We start from the raw sequence: 26,589 nt of genomic DNA on the forward strand, positions 1-26,589 counted from the left end.
GGAATGCCATGTAAGAAATACGTCTTCTACCTCTAATCAGGACACAATCCACATGGTGGAACTTTAGGAGACCTGTGAGATGCTGATGGTGACCCTGACTCCACATGGGAGGGAGGAGCTGGAGAAAGTTCCAGGAAAATCACTTCAACCTCACTGGGAAAAGCCATGGTAAGACAAAAACAAGAAAACAGTGAAAATCGAAAACATCTTAACAATAACAATAGCATGTGATGGTATTCAGTGTCTTCACAGATAATTCTTTATTTTTTTTAAAGAGAGATTTTTGCTATAGGAAGCATGCACTCTCCAGCGAGAGAGAGAGACAGGGAGACAGAAAGCAAGAAATCATCCCCCCAGGGGGATGGTCACGCTGCAATCCCTTCTCTATTCTCCTCTCAGGATCTCAGGCACGTGTGCACACACCTGTCATGAGTTTTAAGCCGCCAAGTTCCAGACTTGAACCCTGGTTGACTACGTAGGAGTCCAGCGACATAACACACACCATCTGCTGGCCCCATAGATATTCTTCCATGCTGGCCATCTTGGCCATCCTGGTGACAAGCAGGTCATACACTATGATCTCTATTTTCCCGCTGAGGGAAAGCCTCCTGTACACAGCACTAACTAAACTGGGGCTTCAGAGAGAGGAAACTGTGATGGGAATGAGTCACAACTTGGTATTCACCTACAGAACAAGGGGTTGGACTAAGTGATCCTGAAGACACCCTCCAGTCATCCCAGCTTATTCTCATGCCTTGCTCAGGGCTACTCGGCTAAGTGGCAGGGCCACACAGTGCAGGGCTCTGAATTCAGAGCTAGTGTTCTTTCCTTTAGGAGACAGTGACAAGGTCTGCGCTTATGATGGTGGAAATCAGACTTCAGCTGATGCATATCCAAAATGAAGTCCCAATGCCCAGCTGAAATAAGTGGGAGTGTTATGGTGATGGAAAAACTGACTGTTCAGAGTTCAGCACATTCAATGGGCTGCTTTCTTTTCCTTTTTAGAGAGATTATTGCTACAGGGTACATGTGCTCACCAGAGACACAGAGAGACAGAAAGTGAGAAATCACCCCCTGGAGAGAGGGCCACACTGTAATCCCTTTTCCTCCATTCTATCCTTGAGATTTGGGGTACACATGCACGCAGGCCCAGTGTGAGTTTCAAGCCTCCAGGTCCAGGACTCAAACTGTGTCAGCCACGTGGGGGTCCAGCACTGTAACCATTATGCCATCTGCTGGTCCCTCAATGGGCTGTTTTAATCAAGACCAGTACCTGGCTGCGTGAGGTGCTGATTCGGTTAACTATGTCCTGATTAGGGTCTGCTCTCAAACCTGGTAGGTTACAGTTAGAGGGAGTAGGAAGTCCCCACTGCGAATCTACTTTAAGTTTCAGAAAAGACGGACACCCAGGGCATGCCCACGGCATCATCTCTTATTTCAACCATTATCTGAGAAGGCAGCATCAGTGACTCCTGTAGCCTAACTGCCAGGAGCAGCCTTCTGCTCGGGAATGGTACTGTCTGTGAGTTTAATCAAAGAGACCACGTCCTTAAACCAGTGGTAGAGACATCTTCACCTTCTTATTTTGTACGGTCATGTCTTTTATTAATTCTCAAAATATATGGTTCCCTTTTTACATACAGACACAAACACTTAAACATAAATACCAAATCCAGAACAACCAGATGGGCAGGTAAATTTAGGACGCCAAGAGCACAGAAGAAAAGGCCAGTCACATTTGACAAGTGATCACTTGAACCCCTCCAGGCGTTCAACTTGATTCATTATCTATGTCACATTCTGAAGCGATCAATAGCCGTACTTGTCATTGAGATGAGTCCTGCCATCTCCACTTTGGCCTAGATCAGAGTATAAAAAGAAATACATTTACTCTTCCAAAATCAGGACAAAAAGATATCTAGTAGGCAAAAAGTAAATTAGATAAAGAGGTTTCACCTGTGATAGAAATCTTACTTTTTGTGTAGAATTTCAAAATATATTCCTTTTTTTCTTTCTATCCTAACATTTATTGGCAGATAAAAAGCAAACATATATAGTAAATAAATTGCTATTCATTACTAACATATTAGGAACCCCATCCCTAGAAAAAGCAACATAAGTTGAGCTTATGGGAAAACAAGTATTCCATGCATCTCCTTACAGGTGTGTGTATGAGCATAAACCTGGTATGATCTCTATAGAAGGCAATTTATAATATCTTTCAACTGTTCATACCTTCGATCCAGCATGTTAACTTTTTAAAGTTTCTTCTACAGATGCATTCTACACCTGATCAATTACATATATTATGAAATTATATACATTAGAGGTTATTTATAGCAGAGTTATTTGTAATGGCAAAAGACTGGGAACAGAGCAAATACCCATTGAGGGAAGTGATCAATGAAGTAAAATTATAACCATACCATAAAAAAAGAACTCTGCTGTTGTAAAGACAAAACAAAACTAAGAAACTATAAGCAGCTATGAAGGGACCTCTCATAGCGCTAAGTGGAAGACAAGGTGTAGAATACGCTTTCACTTGGATTTTTAAAAAAGTGGTAATGAGCCAGCAGGTGACATAGTGGTTATATCACTGGGCTCCCATATGGCACATGGCTAATGCAGTTAAATTCCAGACCTGGTGGCTTGAAAATCACGCCAGGCGTGTGTACACAAGATCTCAGGCAGAAAATGGAGAAGGGACTGCAGCACGGCCATGGCCCACCTCCCGAGAGGTGATTTCTCACGTTCCCTCTCTCTGTTTCTGTCTTTATCTCTTCAGTGAGCACATGAGCCTATGGCAAAAAACCTCTAAAAAAAAAAAGGTAAAAAAGTATGTGTTTATTGCCTATGTAGGCATTTTAAATAACATACATAAGAATTTGTAGGGACCAGCAAGTGGCATAATGATTATGTCACTGGACTCCTACGTAGTCAACCGTGGTTTGAGTCCTGAACCTGAACCCGGCGATTTAAAACTCATGCTGGGGCGTGTGTGCATGTGTATTCAAGATCCTGAGAGGAGAATGGAGGAGAAGGGATTATGGCATGACGATCCCCTGGGGAGTGACTTCTTGCTTTCTGTCTCTCTTTCTCTCTGTCTCTCCAGCGAGCGCACACACCCAATAGCAAAAATCTCTCTCAAAAAAAACAAAAAACAAAAAAACTTGTAAAAAATTGACACTGGTTAACTTCAGAGGAAAAACCTAAGTGGCTGAGGCACAGCCAGAATTTTTGTCCTTCCTTTTAATGTAATAAATAAAACTAAAAATACAGGGACCAGCAGATGGTGTAACGGCTACATTGCTTGACTCCGATGTAGTTGACCACAGTTCGAATCTGAGACCTGGTGGCTTAAAACTCATGCCAGGTACATGTGCATGCATGCCCAAACTCCCAAGAGGAGAATGGAGGAGAAAGGACTGTGGCATGGCCATCACCTCTGGGGGATGATTTCTTGCTTTCTGTCTCTCTGTCAAATGGACACGCACTATAGCAAAAATCTCTCATTCATAAATAAATAAATAACATAGCGTACAAGTTATATTTGGTTGATATGTCTCCTCAGATATTTTTAATCTGCCAATTCTATTAGAAGGTTGACTTTTTCTATATATGCTTCTAAATGTCTTATTTTGAACCTTAAATATCCCTTACCTATTCAGAAATATAAGTAAATCTCAGAGGAAAAGAAAAGTAAAAACAATCTACCTTCAGGTGGGACCCACACACAGTAGTCTGGGTCATCTTCAGGATATTTGGAAGAAAGTGCCAGCGAAGGCTGCAAACAAAATGTAGATAATTTTATTAAAGGAATTTAACTCTAAGAATTATTCTTGCTCTCCCTGTCAACAGCAAAACTAAGAGAGAACACAGGGCCAGATGGTGGCGCAGCAACACAACTGGACCCATGTGGGACAGGTCCTGGTTCACCTCCTGAACATCCTGAGTACGCTGGGTGATGTGTGTGTGCCCAGGATCCAGGCCACCTGAGACTGGGAGTGAACTGCAGCATGAGGACTCTGCTGGGGGTGCCTTCTCTCTCTCTCTCTCTCTGAAAAAAATTAATGAATAAAAAACAACAACAAAAAACATAAAGAATTTCAAGCAATGACCTTGACCAAAGTAACTCATTTAAGTGAGCGTTCTCTCTTTGAACCTTCTTTTTCTTCTCTTTTAGAGAGATTTTTGCTATAGGGTGTGTGCGCTGGCTGGAGAGACAGACAGAGACAGAAAGACAGAAAATGAGAAATCACTGCCCCCCCGGGGGGATGGCTATACGGCAATCCCTTCTCCTCTGTTCTCCTCTTGGGATTTTGGGCATGCATACACATGTGCTGAACCTTTATTTTTTTGTTGGGTTTTAAGACTCAACAAGCTGACCCTCAGCCAGTGAGAGCGATGTGATGCTCTTTACAAAAGGGCAGTTTCCACACCACAGGTATATGTGCTAAACGGTATAACCCTCAGAGAGGAAAATCTGGCATTTGCCTTTTGACTTAGGTGTAGAAAAAAAGTTAACAGGGCAACCTGACTGCTACCCTTGAAAGCCTATTGGCAGGGTTGGCCTTCAGCTGGCACCTGGGGACTTGGAAGAGTCACTACTACCCTCACTGCTAAGGGCAGCTCACTGTGCTCAACTTTTACAAACAGCGTGGTTAACACTTGCTTTCCTTCTGGAAGTCTGAAATTTGGGTACAAGCCAGGCACAGAATGCCTACGTGATCACTCCTCAGGAAAACAAAACAAAACAAAACAAAACTGGCCACTGGTCTACTAAGCTGTTCTAGTTAGCAACATCTCACACATTTTGTCATAACTCTGCTAGAATTCCGTACATCCTGCACGACTGAACTGGGAGCGGACCCTTGGAAGCTGTGCTGGGTTTCTCCTGATGTCATCTCATATGCCTTTTCCCTTGGCTCATTATGCCTGATACCCTTTTGCAGTAGCAAACCAGAACTGCAAGTACAACCACACGCTGAACTCTGGGAGTCCTCCTGTGAATTACCTAACCAAAGGGTGTTCTTGAGGGCTAACAATCCCACTGCTGGGATCCTACCTTATTCATATACAACTATGTAAAGCACGGTTGCTTGTTATAGCACTGTTACAATAAGACTAATAACAATCCACATGGTAAAATAGGGTTTATCCACAAAGTAGGAAGCTCAACACACTGATATAGAATGATTTCTATAACATTAAAAAAATAAAATTTAGAGGCAGGGACCAACAGGTGGCAGCCATGATGGTGAAGGCAGCTGCATTACACATGGTTGACTCGTGGTTTGAGTTCCAGACCCAGTGGCCTAAAAAACATGCTAGGCACGTGTATGTGTGTGCCCAAAATTCCAAGAGCAGAGTGGAGGAGAAGGAATGGTGGTGTGGCCATTCCCCATAGGGGGTGCTTTCTCACCCCCTCCCCAGTGAGCGCATGCACATCCTCTAGCAAAAAAGGTTAAAAAAATAGAAAAGATGCATAATGGAGTACATTGTAGTCTACCTTCTGTATAATAAGGAAAATAATAATATCATTCAAATGTCTTTGTATGGCGTACGAGGATATGAATTAAGATTCACACATTAGTCAAAGCAGTAGCTTGTATGTGAGCAATTATAGGGAACAGGGAGGATAGAGACAAGAATAGGGAATTCAAACACAAAAATAAAGAGGAGCCCAAATTTCTGGGAGTCAGGGTAAGTCTGCTGGGAACTCTGTTAAATCTGTCTCCAAAGATTCACTCTTCTAGATGTGGTCCATGATGAGGGGGCTCATTTTTACTTCTAAAGAAGCAAACGACTTACTTACAAAAAATTTAGTGGGGGCCAGCAAGTGGTGTGGTAATTAAGGGCCCTGGACTCCCACATGGTCAATCACAGTTCAAGTCTCGGACCTGGCAACTTGCTTTCTCCCTTTCCCTCCCTCTTTCTTTCTCACTCTGATCCTCTCTGGTCAAGTACAAATAAAAATAAATAAATAAATTTAAAATAATAAAAAAATCATTTTTTTTTTTTTTTTTTTTTTAATTACAGGGCATGTGTGCTAGCTGAGAGACAGAGAGAGAGAGGGAAAAAGTGAGAAATCACCCAGCAGGGTGGCCATGTCACAATTCCTTCTCCTCCTGGGATTTTGAGCAGGCACGCACACATGCCTGGAGTGTTTTCTAAACCACTGGGTCTGGGACCTGAACAGTGCAGTTAGCCATGTGGGATCCAGACGCCTTAACCATCACACCACCTGGCTGACCCACAAAGCACTTACTTTACTTGGACCTGAAGTTTTTTTTTTCTTCAATTCATCTCTGCTTTTTTCATATTCAGTCTTCGATACTAAGTTAAGGGGGGAAAAAAAGTGGCAACAGCTATTTTTAGAATAAGTAACACAAAAGAAACACATCAGTGACAGTCCAATTCTCAGAAATTCCTTCTACTACTTTAAAAACTATATTAAGAACACTTCACTAATAACCCTAGTTCTTAAACCCTAAGACTGTTCCACAAGTTAGAATATAACCACGCCATGTGGAAATGTAAATGAGAATGAGAAGAGAAGTAGAAGAAAGGCAAACAGGTTGACACCAAACACAAGCCTTGCGTATATTCCGGTTCTGTCCAGGACCCTGGCTGCAGCATCCACTTGGGGTCCATAAGGCCCTCTGTGCTGCCTTACAGGTCGGCTGCCACCCCTCCTCTATTCAGGGAAGCCTTTGGACCAAGCATGTGCATGCCCATGATCCAGAGCTCGCTGAGGCTGGGGGTGGATTATGACATCAGGCCCTGCTGAGGGTACTGTCTCTTTCTCTCTCACTCCTGGAAGAAACAAATTTTTTTAAAAGAGTTATTTTATTAGGACCAGAAGTTGGCATCGTGGCTATGTCGCTAGACTCCCATATAGTCGACCGTGATTCGAGTCCCAGACCCGGTGGCTTAAACTCATGCCAGGCACGTGTGCGTGCGTGCCCAGGATCCCAAGAGGAGAATGGAGAAGGGATTGCAGCATGGCCAACCCTCCTGGGGGATGATTTCTTGCTTTCTGTCTTTCTGTCTCTCTCTGTCTTTCTGGCGAGCGCACGCGCCCTATAGCAAAAAATCTCTCTCTCAAAAAAAAAGTTATTTTATTTAACTTTATTTATTTATTTTAATTACTTTTTAAAAGAATTATTTAACTTTATTTATTTATTTATTTATTTATTTATTTAAATTTGACCAGAGAGGGGACAGAGTGAGTGAGAGAGCAAGAGAGAGGGAAGGTGAGAAAGCAAGCTGCCATGTCTGGGACTCTAATCACGGTCAGCCATGTGGGAGTACAGCACCCTTAACCATCATGCCATCTGCTGGCCCCTATTTATTTATTTATTTTAATTCCACCAGAGAGGGACAGAGTGACAGAGAGAGAGAAAGCAAGAAAGCAAGCCTCCAGGTCCAGGACTCAAACTGCAATCAGCCCTGTGGGAGTCCAACGCCCTTAACCACCATGCCACTTGCCGGCTCTAAGAAAAATTTTTTTTAAAAAAAGAACATGCTTTAAAAAAAAAAAAAAAAAAAGATAAGGAAAGAAAAAGAAAAAAGAGGTTTTGGCCTTAGGGTACATGTACTCATGGAGGGGGGAGACTATGGGGGAGAGACAAAGAGACAGAGACAATGAGAGGGAGAAGGAGAAATGACCCCCTCAAGGGGGATGGGCACGCAGCAAGCCCTTCTCCATTCTCCTGGGATTTTGGGCACACATACACATGTGTCCCGTGTGATTTTCAAGCTACCAGGTCCAAGACTTAAACCGCAGTTGGTCATGTGGGAGTCCAGCACCTTAACCACCAGGCCACCTGCTGGCCCTTAAAAGAATATTTTAAGAGATAAGAAAAAAAAAAAAAAAAACAGATAGGCTGGTCCTATACTGGGCACATATGCATGCATGCCCAAAATCCCGAAGGGAAGGAGGAATGGAGGGAAAAGGACTGTGCTGAGACCACAATCTCTAATGAGTCCTACAAGACTCATTCCCTGCACTGCTGCCTCGGACTCTGTCTCCTGCTGTAGCCTACTGCTTCCATCCTCCATGATTTTCTTTTCATGCTCCTCCTTTTCCTTGTCTCTCTCTCCCCCTCCCTCCTCTCCTCTTCTACTTCACAGACACCACCTGCAGTCCCTCTACTACTTGCCTGAGGGCTCCTCCCGTGATGACGGCATTTGGCTCATCTCCTGGGAGTCTTTATTCCGTCCTGTCCTGCTGGGTTGAGACACGTTTTCTATAAAAAGCAGTACCAAAGCATATTGTTACGATTGTATTCATGGCGGAAAGCCAAGAAAACAAAAGCAAGAGAAAAAGTGCACACATAATCATCCAGTTTTATTATCATCAGCTTCAACTAACCTTAATAATAAGGTTTTCAATAAATATGCCTCCAGATGTCTAACAGAGAACCACCAATTTTCCATTTGAAAACTACTCAACTTCAAAGCAAAACTTTTTGGCAATACTTACCAAAAGCCTTAGAAATGTACATACTCTTGAAGGTACTTAATGAGAATAGGACAGTGTGGAATGGGGTAAGTGAAGAGAAGAGGATAGAGAAAGATAGCAAGTGAACAATAGAGAGACAGGACGTTAGTGAGAAACAGATAGGGCTTATTAACTGTTGATGATGACATGTATAGTATTCTCAACTGGATTGGTCTGAGAAGTGTTTCATGACGGGCAAAGTATTTTTACAAGCAAAACGAGAAATAGCAATTGACTGTTTTATAAAAATAATTAGAATAATAAAGATAATGATTGGGGAAAACAGAAAAGATATGGAATGTTGAAGTGGGGAGATTAATGTCTCTGTACTGACTGACGTGCATGGCATTCCCTTTTGAAGAAACAATGTAATACACTGTAAAGTTATATGTAATCCAATGTAATATGAAGAAGATATGATGATAAAAAAATAAAAAAAATTAAAAATTAAAAAAAAAAAAGAAATGTACATACTCTTTTACCTAGAAATTCTACTTCTAGGAACATATTTTTTACAAATCAAAGTTGAGAAGCAAGATTTACAATATACAAGTATACTTATAATAGCAAAAATTAAGAACATGTCTAACAATTGGGAGTTGATTAATAAATATGATACATGCATTGGATCGGCCAGAGCATGGTGGTTAAGACGGGTGGATCCCACATGGCTGATGGCATGGTTCAAGTTCTGGGCCTCGTAACTTGAAAAAACACACTGGGCATGTGTGCAAGCATGCATGTTTGGAGGAGAATGGAGGAGTGGGCATTATACCATAGCCATTCCCGTGGGGCATGCTTTCTGACTTTCCCCCTTTCTGTCTGTCTTTGTCTCTGTCCATGAGCACACATACCCTATAGCAAGTAAAAAAGAGAAAATATGACACATATGTATGATGGACCACTATGTCTCTTATTAAAAATCGTATCTTTGGAATCTGGACAGTGGCACATTGGTAAAATGTGACACTCTGTGAGGCTGATCCACATTAGAAGGTTCTGAGTTCACATCCAGAGACTTCCCTGAATATGCCAGGCATGTGCATGCCCACGATGCAGGGCTTGCTGAGGGTATGGACATCAAGGATTGTGACATCAAAACCCTGTTAAGGGTGCTGTCTCTCACACTCATGGAAGAAATTATTTTTTTTTACAAAAAGAACATTCATTTTAAAAGAGTATTTTTAGACACAGGAAAAAGCAGGTGGGCTACCCCATTCTGGGCACATATGCATGCTTGCATGCGTGCATGCCCAAAATCCTGAAGGGAAGGAAGAATGGAGAAAAAGAATTGTGACCATGATGCACTGAGGGATGCTTTCTATTTCTCTTTCTGGCAAGCACATGTGCCCTCTGACAATTAAAAAAAAAGTGTGTGTTGGGAGGACAGGTTATAAAATAGCACACATAATACAATTCCAATGTTGTAAAACAAATTAAAAAAGGATAGGAAATAGTTTAAAAATCCATGCTATTTTTACACATACATATTTACTTTGGTCCCTTAGACAAATGCAAAAGACAATACTTACTGCTTCCCTGCCTGTTGGTATAGACCAAAGACCAAACTCAGGAAAAACTATATGTCTAAGTAAATTCTTAAAAGGGCCAGGCATTTTGCCAATCAACAAAGGAGAATATAAATACAAAAGTTACCTTTCACAGATAAGGAAATAGTAACTTTTGTTCTTCAGACAACTGAGGATTATTAAAAAGAAGGACTATATACCACTAGTCATATTTTTATGTAGACAATTGTGGTTTGTTTTGGAAGTAGATACACATGCATTCCCACACACAGTGTGGAGAGCAGTCATTCTGAGCAAACATGGTGACCTTCTGATACACGCATAAGCATGCTGTTCAGTGAGCTACCATTTGCATAGCAATGAAGGCAATCAACACATGAACACACTAGCTATGTGCTGTCATCGGCTATGTGCAAAGTAGTATCAGGTTAAAGGAAGTCACATGTGTTTATCAGAATTAGCCCCCAAATATCAGAGAAATCACAAGGCCATTCTCCCATCATCAGCTGATTAACATCTGAAAACAACTGGCTTTGCATTCCATTTCCTCTTCCTCCATTTTCTGCCCTATAAAATAAACCTGAGACTGGTTCACAGGCTTTCTCCATCAAAGAAGCTAGGCCCACCCAGTCCTCCTTTTCTATACTTTATGTCTCTGTGTGTTTATTTTTATGTTTATTTAGAATCCTCAGCCCCACACTCAGAAACACGCGTTCTGCCAAACGGGTCCAGGCACACTGTCTGCCGAACGGGTCCGGGCACACTGAATGCCAGCTTTTACTGTTGTTCTGCATGCTCCTTACTTCCTGTGAGATCCTAATCTTGTTAAGCAGTTTGGGCCAACCTGCAGGAAAACAACCCCTATAGTTGACAAGGGTAAGAAAGTACTAAAAAGATAAATGATGGGCTATAGAGGTGGGCTTGTGAGATTTCTTTCTTCTTTAGACTTTTATGTATAGTCTAAAATTAACATATATTCCTTTCATAATCAGAAAAATGCGTATTTAAGAATCAATTGGGATCATATGGTAGTGTGGTGGTTGGGGCACTAGACTCCCACGTGGCTGACCCTGATTTGAGTCCTGGACCTGGCAGCTTGCTTTCTCACTTTCCATGTCTCTCTCTTTCTCTCTGTCTCTCTGGTGAGTGCTCATGCCCAATAGCAAATTAAATAATAATAATTATAAATAAAATTTAAAAATAAATAAATCGATTAATTAAATTAAATAACTAGTTCTTTAAAAAAACAAAAAGAATAAATGCTCTTTCAATATTTTAATCAAATCTCTGCTGAAGTGGGTATGGGCTGGATTCCGTACTAGGTACCAGAGACAAGAAGATGAATGAGACATGATCCTCAATGAGAACTTCAATCCCATAGGTATAATTATGCTTAGTCTCTGCATGAGGGGTTGGGAATAAACGAGGAAGGGGAAGACTCACGCTGAGACCACCACCCACTCTGCCCTGCCCTCTGACATACACAGTGGCAGTAGCTCAGGGCTGCTCCACAGCACTATGGTTTCAGATCCCACAGCTTTCAATTTTCTGTAATTCTGGGACTGGACAGATGGGAAATACATGCCCTTAGTTTATAATGGCGATAAATAATGACTGGCACTCAAAAAAAAAAAAAAAAAAAGACCAAGAGAATACATTTACTACAGTCAGCGTATCATATCTACAAAGTAAAAATGCACAAGGAGGGACCAGCAGATGGAGTAATGGTTACGTCACTGGACTCCCATGCAGTTGACCACGGTTCAAGTTCGGGACACGTGGCTTAAAACTCACGCTGGGCACGTGTGCATGTGTGCACAAAGTCCTGAGAGGAGAAAGGAGAAGGGATTGAGGCATGGTCATCCCCCTGGGTGATTTCTCACTTTCTATCTGTCTTTCTCTGTCTCTTCAGCAAATGTACGGACCCTATAGAAAAAAATCTCTCTAAAGAAAAAAAAATACACAGGGATAAACTGGCTTTTCTTTTTTCTTTTTTTTTTTTTTAAAGTTTATTTCCTTAAAAAAGGAGAGCGAGAAAGATGGAAAGAAAGAGGTACCCTTGATAGGGCGTTGCCATACCATGCTCCTCGCCCAAGCCTTCTAGCCAGCTAGACAGGATCACAGTAAATAGAAGTTAGGCAGAACACTAGGGAAGCCATGATAAAAAGATGATGAGATCATGCAAAGCCAGCCAGTTGTATCTGGATTCTTTAGAATTGTAGTTCCTTCCTCCTTATGGCTTTTTCCTACAAGTGGACTCCAAATGGAATCAGCAATTGTAGCTTCCCCCACAGGTCATACACAGAACAATTAGGGTCAGGGACCAATGGCCAGACAACTTGAAACTTTGGAATCTAAAGAGTCCCTGGACCCGGGAACCAGCAGTTAGCATAATGGCTATGTCGCTGGACTCCCACGTAGTCGACCGCGGTTCGTGTCCCGGACCCGGTGGCTTAAAACTCACGCCGGGCACGTGTGCGTGCGTGCCCAAGATCCCCAGAGGAGAATGGAGGAGAAGGGATTGCGGCGTGACCATCCCCCCTGGGGGGTGATTTCTCGCTTTCTGTCTCTATGTCTCTCTCTCTCTGTCTGGCAAGCGCACGCGCCCTATAGCGAAAACCTCTCCAAAAAAAAAAAAAAAAAGAGTCCCTGGACCCAATGAAAACTATGAGATAAACAGATAGGCCCACAATGGAATCAAAAAATGACTAAGGTTATGTTTTGTTTTGTTTTTGAGAGAGTTTTGCTATAGTGACTTTTCACTGAAAAGACAGAGAACGAGAGACAGAAAGCAAAAAATCACTCCCCCGGGGGATGGCCACGCTGCAATCCCTTCTCCTCTATCTCCTCTTGGGACTTCAGGCATGCACGCACACACACCCAGCATGAGTTTCAAACTACCAGTCTCAAGACTCAGTCAACAATGCAGGAGCCCAGTAACACAGTCAACAATGCAGGAGCCCAGTACCTTAACCACTATGCCATCTGTGGCCCCAAAACAGCTAAGTTTTAAGATGGAGACATAGCAGCTCAGTAGTAGGTCAACTCTCACTGAACAGCTTGCTCACAGAAAAGGCTTATAGCAGTGAATCAATGATTAACCTAGGCAGCATGACCTAAAGCAAATGTAACAATTAAGGTTTCTTTCAGGCCCCACTACTTTCCAGGATGATAATGGTTTTTATGACCAAAAGCTTTTAGACAAAAAGAGTCCCATGACCTTTATACCCACTCCTAACAAGTCCCTCTAACATGTGACACCCACCACGAGGGGAATGCATGCACAAGCCCCTCCTAACCAAGATAAAAACCCCTTACCATAGCTCCTCTTCAGGAACTAATTCTTAAGAGCCCTCCCTGCCTGGGAGCACTGTTCTTCTGTTCCTCTCTTAATAAACGCCACTTTAAAATCACTTCCTATGTCCACGTCTCTAATTTTTCATGAGCATGAGACAAAGGACCAAGTTTGTTGCTGTTCCTGCATTGGAATCGGGGCCATGGAACCCAACTTTCTGTGTCAATGAGGGCACCCATTGGCAAGCCTGACATGTTCAGACTGACCCAGGAACAGAACTCAGGACCATTACCTATGACTCTACCATGATACAGTGACATCCTACCTGTACCACTATAATTGGACCTGGCTCTGCTATTTTAAACCTATCCATAATTAGTGCAATTGCTCCACTGGACAGCACAGGAAGGAGATAGAAGCTACTACCATGGTTCCATGTTGCTTCAGAACACTTGAGATCTGTGGGTGGACTTGCTTCCTGTACTGCTGCCTCGGGTTCTACCTCCTGCTGTAGCTTACTGCTTCCATCCTCCATTTTTTTCTTTTCATGCTCCTCCTTCTCTTTTTCTTCTTCCTCTTCTTCTTCTTCTTCCTCCTCTTCTACTTCAGGTTCATCCTTCATTGTCATTAGAGCTGGAGGGAGATCTGGACGCTTGGGAGGTAACTTCTATGAAGGAAACAAAACCATGGACGAGTAATTCTACTAATATATAATGATAAAAAGAAACGAATCTCTTCAAGGAAGTTAAGTTAAATATACGGAATGTCTAAATTCTCTAGGTTGATATATTCCACAGAAGTCTACTGGAAGTAGAACTTTCATGTGAAATTTTATCCATCTATGGATTTCTTTTAAAGAATTATATATTTTATTTGCTGTTGTTATTATTATTATTATTATTATTATTATTTTAATTTGACCAGAGAAAGAGACAAATTGAGGAAGGGAAAGTGAAAAAGCAAGTCACCAGGTCCAAGACTTGAACCATGGCCAGTCATGTGGGAGTTAAGCACCTTAACCACCACAGCACCTACCAGCCCCCTCATTTATGGATTCTTTTTTTTTAAGAGGTTTTCGCTATAGGGTGCGTGCACTCGCCAGACAGAGAGAGAGAGACAGAGAGACAGAAAGCGAGAAATTACCCCCCAGGGGGGGTGGTCACGCCACAGTCCTCCTCCATTCTCCTCTCGGGATCTTGGGCACACATGCACACGCGTCCGGCGTGAGTTTAAGCCACCGGGTCCGGGACGCGAACCGCGGTCGACTACATGAGAGTCCAGCGATATAACCATTACACTAACTGCTGGTCCCCATTTATGGATTCTTAATAAGCGTATTTATTAGTTCCCAGGGTCAAAAGATTACTAGGAACCAGCAAGAAGCATGGTGGTTAAGGTGCTGGACACTCCCATATGGCCGACCATGATTCAAGTCCCATGCTTTCTCTTTCTCTCTCTCTCTGATAAAATTAAATAAAAAATTCTTTAAAAAAAGATTATTAAATATAAAACACTTAAAACAGCTTAATGAGAACGACAACATTTATTCCAAGTGAGTAACAGCTGTAGGAATTCTGTTCTGTTATACCTCATGACAGTAAAGGATCTTAATTTTTTATGAATCTTCTAAGGAGTAAATCAGACACACATTCCTAAGAAGAAAATAATTTGTACTGCTTTTTTATTTTAGATTTAACATAATTTCAAGGAAACATAACATGTAAAATCAATAAAACAGATCTAGAAGGAAGCTATTTCTCAAAGATTAAGGTCAAATATTCTAATCAATGCCTTTCAATAAAAGTACTTTTTATAAAAATTGATCAAGTTATAGAAAAGAGAAGGTACCAAAATATACCTTGCTTATATCATCTTTTTTAAACAATATTTTTTAAAAGAATTATTTATTTAATTCCATTTCTTATTTTTATTTTTTTATTTGACCAGAGAGAGAGAGAAAAAAAAGGAAAGCGAGAAAGCAAGCCACCAGGTCCAGGACTCAAACCATGATCAGCCATGTGGGAATCCAGTGCCCTTATCCACCACACCACCTGCTGGCCCCATGTATCATCTTTTTAATATAGGACTTGGTTTAGTAATCCTCTAAGGATAGCATTTTGTTTGTTTGTTTTTAATTAAAATTTTTTTCTACTATTTAAAACAATAAGCACCAGGACCAGCAGATGGCATAATGATTGTCACTGAATTCCCACGTAGTCCACCGTGGTTTGAGTCCTGGACCTGGCAACTTAAAATTCATGCCAGGCACATGTATGTGTGTGTGCCCAAAATCCTGAGAGGAGGATGGAGAAGAAGGACTGCAGCATGGCTATCACCCCTGGGTTGATTTCTCACTTTCTGTCTGTCTGTCTGTCTGTCTGTCTCTCTCTGGGGAGCACAAATACCCTCAAACCCTATAGCAAAAATCTCTCTCTAGAAAATAAATAAATAAATAAGCACCTCATCCCCACAATAGAGAAAGGCTTCCATCTCAATAAACCATTTGGAATATATAGCTTGGTCTTCAGATCTCAGCTACCAGAAGGCAGTTTACCCCACTTCAAGGTGCAATTGGCTGAACCGTCCCCACGGAATTCATTTAGTGGAAGTCCCCTGGTACTTCAGAATGCGACTGTATTTAGAGATAATGTCAGGAGAGTGACTGAGTTAAAATCAGGTCTTTCAGATGAAGTGCTAAGCCAACATGACTGGTATCCTTACAAAAATAAACTTCTGTTGTGAAAGCAATCCAATCTATGCTACTGTGTTATGATACCTCTACCAAAGTAATACACAAGTTTCAGCTCTTTGGAGCTGATAAAAATCTTTTAAAAGCTGAACCTAAGAAGAGGAATGTATGTAAAACAAAAGCATACACCAGTTAAGTATTACAGATAGGACAAAGATCACAAAACTTGAGAGAGAGGGGCCAGCAGGTGGCATGGTGGTTAAGGTGCTGAACTCCCACATAAACAACCATGGTTGGAGTCCTGGACCAGATGGATTGAAACTCACACCAGGCTCATGTGCATGCATGCATGCCCAAAATTCCAAAAGGAGAATGGAGGAGGAGGGACTGTGGTGTGGCCATCTCTCAGGGGGGTGATTTCTCGCTTTCTGTCTCTCTGTCTCTCTCTGTCTTTCTGGCAAGCGCACACGCCCTATAGCAAAAGCCAGCGCACCCGCCCTATAGGAAAAACCCCCCCAAAAAAAAAAAAAAAAGAATGAAGATGTGATTTCGTATTTGACCTGTTTCCACATCTGTAGAGGCAGTAGTAATTCCTATACATTATAAGGTGTTACGAGGATTGAATCAAGTATGGAAAAATTCATAAAGCAGAGGCAGATGCCTAGACTATATTACTAGTATACGCTGGTTGAGTCTGAGTGTTACATCTATCAACCAAGGAAAAAGAATTTAATGGAGACCCATCCTCTTCCTCTTGTTTTTTAATTTGCCTTAAGGAGTGTGTGCACTTGCCAGAGAGAGACAGAGAGAGGTGAAGTGAAAAAGTAACCCCCATGGAAATGGTCATGCTGCAATCCTTCTCCATTTCCCCCTCCTTTCAGGATTTTGGGTACACATTTACATGCACCCAGTATGTTTTATCATGCCACTGGGTCTGAGGCTTGAACTGTGCAGTTGGCCATGTGGGATCCAGCTACCCCAACCACCACACCACAGGCTGGTTAGAGATCTGTTCTTAAATACAATAACCATCAAACATAATAAACTGGTATTGTGATATACAAATCAGTTACCTGCAAATTGATTCCCATGAATCAATTCACCAATTCTTTTTTTTTTTTTTTGCTATAGGGCACATGTGGTAACCAGAGAGACAGAGAAAGTGAGAAATCACCCCCCCTCCCCCGGGGGGGGATGACCATGCCACAATCCCGTCTCCATTCTCCTCTTAGAATTTTTGATATGCATGCACATGCATCTGGCTTGAGTTTTAAACCTCTAGGTCAAGGACTCAGACTGTGTTTGGCCGTGTGAGAGTCTAGAGCCATAACCACTATACCACCTACTGACCCCAATTTATCCATTCTTTTTTTGTTTTGTTTTTTAAGAGAGAGAGAGATTTTTGCTATTGGGCATGTGCATTTGTCAGAGAGACAGTGAGAAAGAAAGTGAAAGGAAACATCTCCCACAGAAATGGCCACAACACAATCCCTTCTCTATTCTCCTCCTGCAATTTTAAGCGCACATGCACATGCGCCTGGCATGAGTTTCAAGTTTCTGGGTCTGGGACTCAAACTGTGGTCAGCCATGTGGGAGTCCAGCACCTTAACCACTATGCCGCCTGCAGGCCCTCACAAATTCTTAGTAACTCTAAGCTGGAAAGAAAAATCTGAGAACCAAGATTTGGGAAAGATGTGATCAAACCAAGCCCACTGGCTTTCTCACATTACTGTGGAATGAGTTGTTGGAGCTTTCCAAAGAAAAGAGGTAACTCAAGAGCTAACAGTTGAACAGGAAGGAGAAGGAAACTATTACCGTGGTTCCTCACAACTTACCCCTACTGTTCCAGTTTTTAATTTGAATTTGCTTCCTCCTTTCATGGCACCAAAGAGAGGCAATGTAAGCTTTTTAGCTTTGTTTTCTGTGCCTGTAGTCTGATTTTCAGTCCTAGAAAGAAAGAATAATTATACATATCTGTTCTAGTGAGTTCAAGGTTTCATTTAAGAATACTATGACACTGGGAGCAGAAGTTGGCACAATGGCTATGTCGCTGGACTCCCATGTAGTTGACCACGGTTCGAGTTCCGGACCTGGTGGCTTAAACTCATGCCGGGTGCATGTGTGTGTATGCCCAAGATCCCAAGAGGAGAATGGAGGAGAAGGGACTGCGGTGTGGCCATCCCCTCAGGGGGTGATTTCTCTCTTTCTGTCCCTCTCTGTCTTTCTAGTGAGCACATGCTGCCTATATCAAAAACCTCTCAAAAAAAAATAAATACTATGACACTGACAGAGAAACTAAGGGCAAAAACAAAATCATCACCAAATTAATACCTAAGGATTCTATAAGAAATATTCCAGCTGGCAGTCTGAATGGACAAAGACCCTGATGACGGTCAAAGATATAGTGCTATTAAAAGCATGATGAGGGGGCCGTCAGGTAGTGTGGTGAAGGGAGCTGGACTCCCACGTGGCTGACCAAGGTTCAAGTCCTGGACCTGGAGGCTTACTTTCCCTCCCTCTCTCTCTCTCTCTCTCTGGTAAAATTGGAAAATAATAAGAAGAAAGTTAAAATAATAATAAAAAAAAGCAAGATGAGGCTGTTCCCTTACTGTAGCAATCTATAACAAGTCACCTCACTTTACATTCATAAGCTGATGACAGTACAAAGATCAGGGGTGAAGGAGAACACATGAGCAAGATGCCATTCCACTAGGCAGCAGGAGACGGATCCATGATGTAAAGCTCTATTTTTCCACCGACCTCTGATGAATGCTTTATTTATCTAGAGCTCATACTTACCATAATATTGCACAAGAACTCTGTGCACAGAAGTTAAAAGAAAAAGAAAAGTGTGTGTGTGAGGGGTGGGGGCATGAGTGGACAGGATACCCCATATAAAGAGTGACGACAAAGACAGTGAGAGATACCACAACTGGTGTGTGCATAAATTTTCTCACTGGCTGGAGATGGTTATAAAAGTTAAGCCCACTAGGACAACGCCGAGGAAGGGAAAAAAGAGATAGTAAAAATTAGGTGCCAGACCCTGGCTTGGTGGTTAAGGGTGCTGAATCCACATGGCTGACCACACAGTTCAAGTCCCAAACCAGGCAGCTTGAAAAACATACCAGGCAGATGTGTGTGCACATCCAAAATTCTGAAAAGGAGGGAGAAATGGAGGAGGAAAAATTGCAAGGTGACCGTTCTCCATGAGGGGTATTTACTTCCTCTCCTGGTCTCTCTCTGCTTCTCTCCGATAAGCACACACTTTCTGACTAATTAAAATAAATTAATTAATTAAATTCCCAATATAACTAAAATGTACTTACTTTTTAAGTTCTGGAATCTCTGCTGGCTTTACAATTTTTATTAACCCTTTAAGTCTCTGTTGTTCTTTCCTCAGTTCGAAAGTCCTCAGGTGAAGTTTCTTTCGGGACACACCATCTAACGCACTCCCTGATTTCATTTCTGACATGAATGCATCTAAAGAATCCTGAGATGGAGACTCTGACAGAGCTGTCCAAGAAAAAGATTATACATGTTCAGAAAGATGGCCCCAAATATTTATAAATTCAGCCACAGTTTCCACAGAAGTCATAACATAAAGCTGGACAGAGGACATCACTGACATTAGGAATAAAAAAAAAAAACGAGTTACAGCGGTGAGACTTTAGGAAGTCATTTTGTCTCAGTGGGCTTCATTCTCCCCAACCATTAAATAAAGAGGTTGAACCAAATCACTTATAATGCTCTTTTTAGCTCTACAACACGATACTCCTCCTTAGGAAGGGTTCATATTTTGTATAATATAGCTTATTTACCAAGACAGCCCCGTGCCCAGAATGTGCACTAGATATGTAGGCCTTGCCCAAGAATTTGCTGAAAGTCTTACCTCTGCTCGATGTTTTCAGCCTCTCAGAAATCTCAGAAAGTTCTCTTTCAGCATCATTTAGTTTTGCAACCTATAACACCAATTCAACAGGGTTAGTCAATGTTTTTCTTTGTTCATTCACTTTTTTTTATATTTTTTAAGACACACGTGGGCCAACCCATAGCACAGCAGTTGGGCTCCATGTATGGAGAGCCAGATCCCATGTGAAACCTGGCCCTAGTGGCTTGAGACACATCAGGCGCATGTACGTGGGTGCCCAAAATCATAAAGAAAAGGAGAAATGGATGTAAAGGGATTACAGCACAAACGTGACCCATTGGGGGAGTGCCTTCTCACTTTTCCTATCTCTCTCTCTCTCTCTGGTGAGCCCATGTGCCCACTGACAATGAAAAAAAAAAAAAGACAGTTTCACTGTGTCACAATCCTCCTGAGTAGCTGAGACTACAGGGCTTGCAACTACAGAGCTCTTTCACATTGAGTTTCAGAGTACTGCCCACAATGGCCACATGCTCAAAATCCTTCTGCCTCAGCCTTTCAAAAAGCTGGGACGGGAACCAGCAGTTAGCGTAATGGCTATGTCGCTGGACTCCCATGTAGTCGACCGCGGTTCGTGTCCCGGACCCGGTGGCTTAAAACTCACGCCGGGCGCGTGTGCGTGCGTGCCCAAGATCCCCAGAGGAGAATGGAGGAGAAGGGATTGCGGCGTGACCATCCCCCCTGGGGGGTGATTTCTCGCTTTCTGTCTCTATGTCTCTCTCTGTCTGTCTGGCGAGCGCACGCGCCCTACAGTGAAAACTTCTCAAAAAAAAAAAAAAAAAAAGCTGGGACCACAGATACACCACAGGCCCTGCCTGTGGCTTTTTAAGGTGAAGTGAGAATTGAACCTAGGCCTCTCAAGTGGCCTCAGACTGCTGAGTAGCGGTGTCAACCAGAATATTCTAACATGGCTAGGTCAGCAAAAGTTGTTCTTTCTAACTATGTTTCCTTATCACCGTCTTGTTTTTACTATTGTTACTACAAATTTTAAGAGGATTAATTCAGAAGCCCAGTTAAATTTGCTCCTTATAGAGTTAACATTTCTCATTTGTTTATCTATTGGGTTGTCAGAAAAGTCAAGACACACTTTTACATAGAAAAAAATACATCATGACTTTTCCAACAACCCAATAATTCTAATCGAATCCATTTCTGAATTAAAGAATTAAACACAATGAATAACCCAAACTTTACTTAACTCAAGGAAATAGCTCACAGCATTTGTTTTCACTGATGAACCAAAGGGATAGAAGTTGGGTAATGTTTTAAGTTCTGAGTACTACTAAATACAGTGTTACTGTGTGACATCTTGTAATTATTTTATTAAGGATATACGTATTCAGGCTATTACCACATTATATTCCTCAAAAAATCCTTTGGCTTCTGGGACTAGCAGTTGGCATAATGGCTATGTCACTGGACTCCCATGTAGTCGACTGCAGTTCGAGTCTCAGACCCAGTGGTTTAAACTCACGCCAGGCACGTGTGTGTGTGTGTGCCCAAGATCCCAAGAGGAGAATAGAGGAGAAGGAATTGCAGCATGGCCATCCCCTCAGGGGGTGATTTCTCGCTTTCTGTCTGTCTGTCTTTCTGGTGAGCACATGCGCCCTATAGCAAAAAATCTCAAAAAATTAATTTAATTAAATAAAAATCCTTTGACTTCTCTTGATTGCAGAAAGCCTAAAGTCAATTTCACCTCAGATTGCCCTAAATTGCAATTACTTTCCTTTCTTTTTTGGGAGAGTAATATATCCAAAGAATGTTCATTAATATATCAATAAAATCCTAAAGGAAAGTCCCTAGCAGCAAGTCACATTTTTTTCACCAGAACTTAAATAAGACTAATTGTTTATTGGGAGCAGCAGATAGTATAATGGTTATGCCGCTGGACTCCCACATAGTCGACAACAGATCGAGTCCTGTACCCGGTGGCTTAAAACTCACGCCAGGTATGTGTGCATGTGTGCCCAAAATCCTGAGAGGGGAATGGAGCAGAAGGATTGCAGTGTGGCCATCATCCCTGGGGAGTGATTTCTCACTTTCTATCTCTATCTCTCTCTGTCTTTCCAGCAAGCACACATGCCCTAGAGCAAAAATCTCTCTCTAAAAAAAAAAAGGAAAAAGGAAAAAAAAAAAGACTATTTATTACCATTAAATTAACAGATCACAAAAGTCATACTTCAGTAGCAGATTCCAATGCTGCTTTAAAATTCTAATTATCAGGGCCGGCAGGTGGTGTGGTGGTTGAGGCACTAGACTCCCCCATGGCCGACCACAGTTCGAGTCCTGGACCTGGCAGCCTGCTTCCTCGCTTTCCCTCTCTCTCCCCATGTTTCTCTCTGGTCTGATTAAAAATAATAATAATACATTTTTTTTAATTGCAACTATCATAAATAAGATACTTGGCTGGCCTTAAGGCATAGTGACAATTTAATAACCCTCTATTTTGTTAAATAAATGAATACTACAGCTCTTTCTATAAATAAAACTTGCCAGTGATTCAAAGGTCTCTGGCTTCTCATCAATCTTCCCAGCCTTCTTCATTCGGTTCAGTCGCTTCTTCTCAACCAGGCCAGTCCGATCAAGGAACGTATCATCATCACTGTCATAAAAGTCTTCATCTTCCCAGTTCTTGGCTTTCCTTTTCCGAGATACTAGAGGTGGGTACAATAATTGATAATGAAATAAGTATAATTACAAGAGAAGAAGATGAATGAAGACAGTAAGTAAGCAGTTTAAAACGTTATCAGTTGGGCCAGCTGGTGGCTACATGAGCTAGATCCCATTTGGTTAACTGCACGGTTTGAGTCCCAGACCCAACAACTTGAAAAACACACCCAAGCATGTGTGCATGCATGCCCAAACTCCTGAAAGGAGGGAGACATGAAGAAAAGATGAAGGCATGACCATTCTCAGTAGGGGATGTTTTCTCACTTTCCTCTTCTGTCTCTCTCTTTCTGTCTCTCTCTGATAAGCACACACACCTTCTGGCAAATTAAAAACAAAACAAACATCAACTACTGAAAAAGAGGATCCCACAAGTTGTCTAACTACACATGAAAATCAATGGCTAAACCTTGAAGACATCATGCTAAGTGCAACAAGCCAGTCACAAAAGGACACATATCACATGATTCCACTTGTACAAGGTACCTAAAATAGTCACAATCAGAGACAGAAAAGTAGAATAGTAGTTACCAGGGGCTAAGGGAGAATGTTGAAGAAGTTCTGAGATGGACAGTGGTGAGGGTTGAACAACAATGGGAATGTACTTAATGCCATGGAACTGTTCACTTAAAACGGAAAAATTTTATGTAATATGTATTACTACAATAAGAAAAATTAAAACAAACCAGCAACTAATCTATTTAATGAGTAAAAGGCTCTTAAAAATCGATGCATGGGGAACCCGCAGTTGGCATAATGGTTATGTCACTGGACTCCCACGTAGTTGACCAGTTTGAGTCTTGGACCCAGTAGCTTAAAACCCATGCTAGGCACCTGTGCATGCATTCCCAAAATCTCGAGGGGAAAATAGAGAAGGGATTGCGGCGTGGCCATCATTCTTACGGGGTGATTTCTTGCTTTCTGTCTCTCTGCCTGTCTCTCTGGCAAATCACATCCCCTAGCAAAAGTCTCTCTCAAAAAAAGAGGGAGGTCACGGCGTGAAGGAATCGCTGCTGTTGCCACAGCCGCTTGTGCTATGGTCTGAGCGCCAGCTTCAGCCATGTCCTACTGCCAGCAGAAAGGAAAGGATGGAATCATATTTGTGGTCAAAGACCATGAAACACCAAGCAGTGCAGAGCTGGGGGCTGATGACCCCAGCCATCTGTACGAGGAGCACGAACTGATCCTGCCCAATGGAGACGTTAACTGGAACTGCCCATGCCTTGGGGGAATGGCCAGCGCCCCTGTGGTGAACAGTTTAATTCAGCCTTTTCCTGCTTCCACTATAGCACTATAGAGGACGTCAAAGACTCAGACTGTATAGGCTAGTTCTGGGCCATGCAAAATGCATGCAGAAATACCCAGACTTCTATCCCCAGGAGGAAGAGGATGAGGAGAAGCAGCCAGAAGAACATGCGGAGGAAGCCACTCCCACTGGGGGTGACAACATCCAAAGAGGAGGGGTCGAGTTCATGAAAGCACAGGGCTCCAGTCTTTCTGCCTCAGCGATAGTGACCTTGTGTAAAATGCCTGTCACCCTCCAAGGAAGTGTCCTTCTGTTGTTCTGTGCACTGTAATGTACAAAATAACTTATTTTGATAATCAAAGGTCTTGGCCCTTTGGCATATACACTGAAAACATGGGAGCTCCGTGTATGTGTCCCACATGAATCTGTCAGCAGATGCAGCCATACTTGGAACGCTTTCCTCAGATCACCCTGATTTTGCCACTTTGAAATGATGTGCTGAATATTCTCAGCAACCAAAATCATTGCCCAGGAGTGTTTCCTTGTAGTGAGCTGATCTATTCTGATTCACTATATTCCTTTCAGTAGATTCTCTACCCCTGTGGGAAATGAATAGAAGCAAAAATGTTTTTCTTTAAACATGCGGAGTGGGGCCATTCCTAACAGAACAGTCAGGTGGTCTGATACTTAACTCTCAGAACCCATCTCAACCTTGAGTACGTGAGGGGTTTCATACTTCATTCCTGACACATTTTGGTTTTCATAACTGTGGTTTTCTAAATGTGGAAGGTGGAGGTGTGAACCCTCTGGCTTGCAGTCCGTTCTAAGTGAAAGGAAAAGCTAGTTTTGCTGTTTCTTGTTATTCTCAAAACCCTGGGTTCGGACCTGTATCCACACTGGGTCTCAGCCTGGTGGGATGCAATGGTTTTGCCAGTTGGGGACCTAATTGTTACCAAAACAGCAGCCAAGAGGAGACTATGCAAAGGAAACACTCAATGAAAAGGAAAAATTATTTTTACCTAAAGAAAAAAAATGATGAGTGGAGGCCAGCAGGTGGTGTGGTAGTTAAGGCAGGGACTCCCACATGGTTGACCATGGTTCGAGTCCTGGATCTGGTTGTTTGAACCTCACACCAAGCATGTGTGCATGCATGCCCAAAATCCTAGGAGGAAAACAGAGAAGGGACTGCAGCGTGGCCATCCTCCTGGGGCGAATTTCTCACTTTCTCTTTCACTGTCTCTCTGGTGAGCGAACATGCCCGATGGCAAAAATCTTAAAAAGAAAAAAAAATCAATGAGTGACAGAGGCCAACAGGTGGCATCATGGTTAAGGTGCTAGACTCCCACATGGTCAACCATGGTTCAAGTTCTGGACCCAGTGGCTTGAAACACCAGGTGTGTGTGCATGCATGCCAAAAATCCTGAGAGAGAATGGAGGAGAAAGGATTGTGGCATGGCCATCTCCCCCAGGGGTTAATTTCTCTCTTTCTGTCCCTCCACCAAGCACACATGCTTTATAGAAAAAAACCTTTAAAAAAAAAAAACATGGCTGACCATGGTTCAAATTCTAGCACTGGAGGCTTGAAAAAATATGCCAGGTGTATGTACATGCATGCCCTAAATCCCAACAAAATAAACAGAGAAGAGATTGCAGCATGAGCAAGCCCCATTGAGGGGTGTTTTCTCCCTCTCCCTCTCTTGCTCTGTCTCACTGGCAAGTGCATGTGCCCTCTGGGAATTTAAACAAATAAACAAATAAAATTACTCAAAATATAATAGCATTTCTTAGAAATATGGGTATTTCAGGGGCTGGCAGGTGGTATGGTGGTTAAAGGTGCTGGACTCCCACATGGTCAACCACGGTTTGAGTTCCAGACCTGGTGGCTTGCTTTCTCACTTTCCCTCTCTCGCTTGTGCGTGTGCTCTCTCTCTCTCACTCTGTCCCTCTCTGGTCAAATAAAATAAAATAAGTAAAGTTGAAATAATAAAAATAATTTAAAAATTTTGGGGACCAGTAGGTGGCATGGTGGTTGGAGTGCTGGATTCCCATATGGCCAACTGCAGTTCAAGTCCTAAACCTGGGAGTTTGAAAATCACAACAAACAAACAAACAAATAAATGTTTTTTAAAAAAAGACGGGCCGGCAGGTGGCATGTGGTTAAGGGCACTGGATTCCCACATGCCTAACCAGTTCAAATCCCAGACCTGGTGACTTGCTTTCTCATTTTTCCTCTTTCTCTCACTGTCCCTCTCTGGTCAAAGTAAAATAAATAAATAAAGTTTTAAAAAATTATTTAAAAAGAAAAAGAGAAAGAAATACAGAAAGACTTGAAAGCCTCTAGAGATAGGGACTAAAGAAGGGTAGGAAAAGATAAAGGAATATTTTGTTGTAAGTAGTTTGGTAGTTTCAAAGTAGACAAGCTACTTTGCAATTATAAAAATTAATTCTAGAATAACCATAATATGGGCCTTATTATTAAATGATGGCATAGAGGGGTATTTTTTAAAATTAGGTAAATCTAATAATGATGAGTGATTGAATTATATTGATGTGAATTATGATACACGTTTTGTTTTGTTAGGTTTTTGCCTTAGGGTGTATGCACTCACTGGAGACAGAGAGAGACAAAAGAGGGAAAGTAAGAAATCCTCCTCCAAGGGATATGGCCATACTGCAGTCCTTTTTGGGCACACACACACATGCACCTAGTGTGATTTTCAAGCCTTCTGGGT

General features: G+C 42.1%; 1 protein-coding gene across 1 annotated transcript in view; it reads right to left on the reverse strand.

Moving 5' to 3' along the window:
• Positions 1-1,580: 1,580 nt before the first annotated feature.
• Positions 1,581-26,589, reverse strand: part of SLC4A1AP (solute carrier family 4 member 1 adaptor protein) — a gene marked incomplete at its 5' end in the record, with an annotated part of 32,373 nt that continues 7,364 nt past the window's right edge. Inside the window, 9 exon segments of the mRNA XM_006172324.2 lie at positions 1,581-1,859; positions 3,715-3,784; positions 6,269-6,336; positions 8,166-8,252; positions 13,757-13,997; positions 17,855-17,966; positions 19,346-19,532; positions 19,909-19,978; positions 22,438-22,598. Coding sequence (XP_006172386.2) covers positions 1,810-1,859; positions 3,715-3,784; positions 6,269-6,336; positions 8,166-8,252; positions 13,757-13,997; positions 17,855-17,966; positions 19,346-19,532; positions 19,909-19,978; positions 22,438-22,598 — 1,046 coding nt within the window.

Source organism: Tupaia chinensis, unplaced genomic scaffold, assembly GCF_000334495.1.
Source record: "Tupaia chinensis unplaced genomic scaffold, TupChi_1.0 Scaffold139757_1, whole genome shotgun sequence".
Taxonomy (NCBI): domain Eukaryota; kingdom Metazoa; phylum Chordata; class Mammalia; order Scandentia; family Tupaiidae; genus Tupaia; species Tupaia belangeri.